The sequence below is a fragment of the Vicia villosa genome, linkage group LG7 (assembly GCF_029867415.1).
Source record: "Vicia villosa cultivar HV-30 ecotype Madison, WI linkage group LG7, Vvil1.0, whole genome shotgun sequence".
NCBI classification, from domain to species: Eukaryota; Viridiplantae; Streptophyta; class Magnoliopsida; order Fabales; family Fabaceae; genus Vicia; species Vicia villosa.
This window is the reverse complement of record NC_081186.1, coordinates 53,170,640-53,173,357: the sequence shown is the minus strand read 5'-3', so window position 1 is coordinate 53,173,357 and position 2,718 is coordinate 53,170,640. Positions and strand designations below refer to the sequence as shown.

At 47.4% G+C, this 2,718-nt stretch overlaps 1 protein-coding gene across 1 annotated transcript; it reads left to right on the top strand.

Annotated features, from left to right (window-relative positions):
- Window positions 1-247: 247 nt before the first annotated feature.
- Window positions 248-1,396, top strand: LOC131619061 (uncharacterized). Its single transcript, XM_058890203.1, has one exon. It carries the CDS (start codon window positions 248-250, stop codon window positions 1,394-1,396), a length of 1,149 nt encoding a protein of 382 aa, XP_058746186.1.
- The last annotated feature ends 1,322 nt before the right edge of the window (window positions 1,397-2,718 follow it).

Genomic DNA, 2,718 nt, shown 5'->3' with positions numbered 1-2,718 from the left:
TAAATGTCGTTTGTTCCCTACCACCCTGCGAAAAGGAGCCATGAATTGGTATAAAAGTTTTCCAGACGAGTCCATCACATCATGGAGGGTGCTCGGAAAACTTTTTTCCAGATATTTCACGGCTTCCCGAAGACACCCAAAGTAAGAAGCCTCCTTGGAAGCCATTATCCAAGGAAAGGACGAGTCTCTACGGGCGTACAAAGAAAGATTCAATAAAGAAGCCGTACAGGTATCCACCACTACCCATATGAAGAAGTTCTTGCTCGAGCGCGGCCTCCGACCACGCTCGGACTTCGCTAAAGCTGTCAGAATTGAAACTCCAGCCACTCTTGACGAATTCTTCCTCAAAGCCCAAGCCTACATTCAATATGAGGAGAAAGAAGCTGCCCATGCCGTCCGCAATTCCAGGCACGAACAGAGCAATAAAATTGTGCGCCAAGATGAGTCTCGTCGGGGAACTGACAAAAAGAGAAATGATAAAACTCGGGACCCCAAGGACTACAAAGCCCCTGCGGGGAAATTCCGAGAGTACACCCCGCTGAATGCCTCGAGGGAGTGCATCTTGAACGAATGCGCAAACACCGAGTTTCAGACGGGCAAGGTCCGATTCCCTAAGAGCATGCCCACCCGGCCAAACGTTGATAAATTAAAATTCTGCAGATTCCACAAAGGCCACGGGCACAACACCGAAGATTGTATCCATCTTAAGGATGCCATAGAGATATTAATCAGAGAGGGACATCTGAAACAGTATGCGAAGAAGCAGGAGGCCACTAGAGAAGCTAAACCAGTCACCGAGGAAAAGCCAGCGGAAGATACGCCCGCCATGCAAGTGGCCATGAGCGTTACCAGGCCAAAAGATTTTTACCTCCCTGACTGGGCCAACACAGCAACCACCTATTCCTCCAATAGCACATGGGAAAGGTTCCCGTCCGTAATGGTTATATCAGGCGGGGGTTTCAGCAAACTGACCGTCGGATCCGTGAAACGCAAGTTCGACGAGCTAATCTCGGCCAGCGCGAACGTAGCCTCGACCTTCGACCACGCCAAAGGCAGTCCCTCCTCAATATCTTTCTATAAAGAAGAGTTACCCGGAGGAGCACCTAACGTGACCATCCCTCTCCTCATCCGAGCCCGGATGGCTAATTTTGAAGTGCGACGCATATTGGTCGACCAAGGAAGTTCAGTGGACATCATGTACTCCCAATTGTTTAAAACATTACAGCTGAAAGACAGTCACCTTACACCATATGTAGGATCTGACTTACAAGAATTTAATGGCACAGTAACCAAGCCGTGGGGATTCGTGGAACTCATAGTTTCGATCGGGTCGGCAGAGAGCACCAGGGCAGTGAAAGTCCAATTTCTGGTCATCGACTGCCCGTCAATATACTAGTGCATCCTCGGACGCCCCACTCTGGCCGAACTAATCGCGGTTCCCTCAACCGTACACCTCAAGCTCAAATACTATACGACCAAATGACAAGTAGCGACACTCAACGGCGACATCGAAGCAGCCAGGAGGTGTTTCGAAGCCTCCGCCAAAGGCCTGAGCGCGATAAAGATACCGGCCCAAGAGAAGACAGCAACCAGCGCTACTTCAGAAACCAACAAATCTATGCCCCACATCGACACTGTCGACCTCGACAGTCGTTTTTAGGGAGAACCCGAGCAGAGCATCAACTCGGACGCATCAGAAGGGATCCTCCGGCCAATTCTGGACGGAGACTTTGAGCTCGTAGCCCTCGGAGAAGATCCGACCAGGGGAGTCAAGATCGGATCAGACCTGCCAGATCTGGCCAAAAGGCAACTCAAAGCTTACCTCCATGAGAACGCCGACCTATTCGCCTGGAGCACTGCAGAAATGCCCGGACTTGACCCAGAAATGGCTTGCCATCACCTGACCATCGACCCGACCTGCAATGTCGTCGCTCAGAGGAGAAGATAACAGTCACTAGAAAAAACGGCTGCGGCCGAACTAGCTGTAAAAAACCTCTTAGAGGCCAAGTTTATATCTGAGGCCAAGTACACTACTTGGCTCTCCAATGTTGTACTTGTTAAAAAATCAAATGGAAAATGGCGCATGTGCACTGACTACACTGATCTTAATATGGCTTGCTCAAAAGATGTTTATCCTCTCCCTAACATAGATAAGTTAGTCGATAATTCCGCTGGTGTCATACCCTAATTTTGACCCCCCCTGAGATGTCATACCTCTAAGTACCTCATCAAACTCAGGACAGGTACTCAGGGCAATCACTTGTTTGTCTGATACCTAGTCGAGGGTGCTCAAGGACAAAAAGTTCAGGAAAAGGATCAATCAATATGAGAATAACCTCTAATGCAATCATAGGATTCAAATGATTCATTCATTCACCTATGTTGATTAGACAACAGTTATCAGAACTCAGGTTTGCTCAACTAAGGTTTTTAACCCATCGAGGACTGAAATCAGGGACCACATTTGGGAAACCCTAAAAATATCCAGGACACCTATCAATTGGTTCAATCATCTTCAAATAATCCATATGATAATATCCATAAGGCATTACACTTCAATTCAAGATCTACAGTCATCAATTTCATCTGGTCGACAATTAGGGTTTTTGACCTAATTCACCAAGATAGTTGACTTTTAATCAGGACATGATGCCACAACTCAAAGCATGGCTCAATATCCTCCAATAACTCAATATGATCCATTCATATCATTTATTT

Bases quoted from the DNA above. Each gene is read 5' to 3' on its own strand.
- LOC131619061 (XM_058890203.1), top strand. From the start codon at position 248: ATGAAGAAGTTCTTGCTCGAGCGCGGCCTCCGACCACGCTCGGACTTC.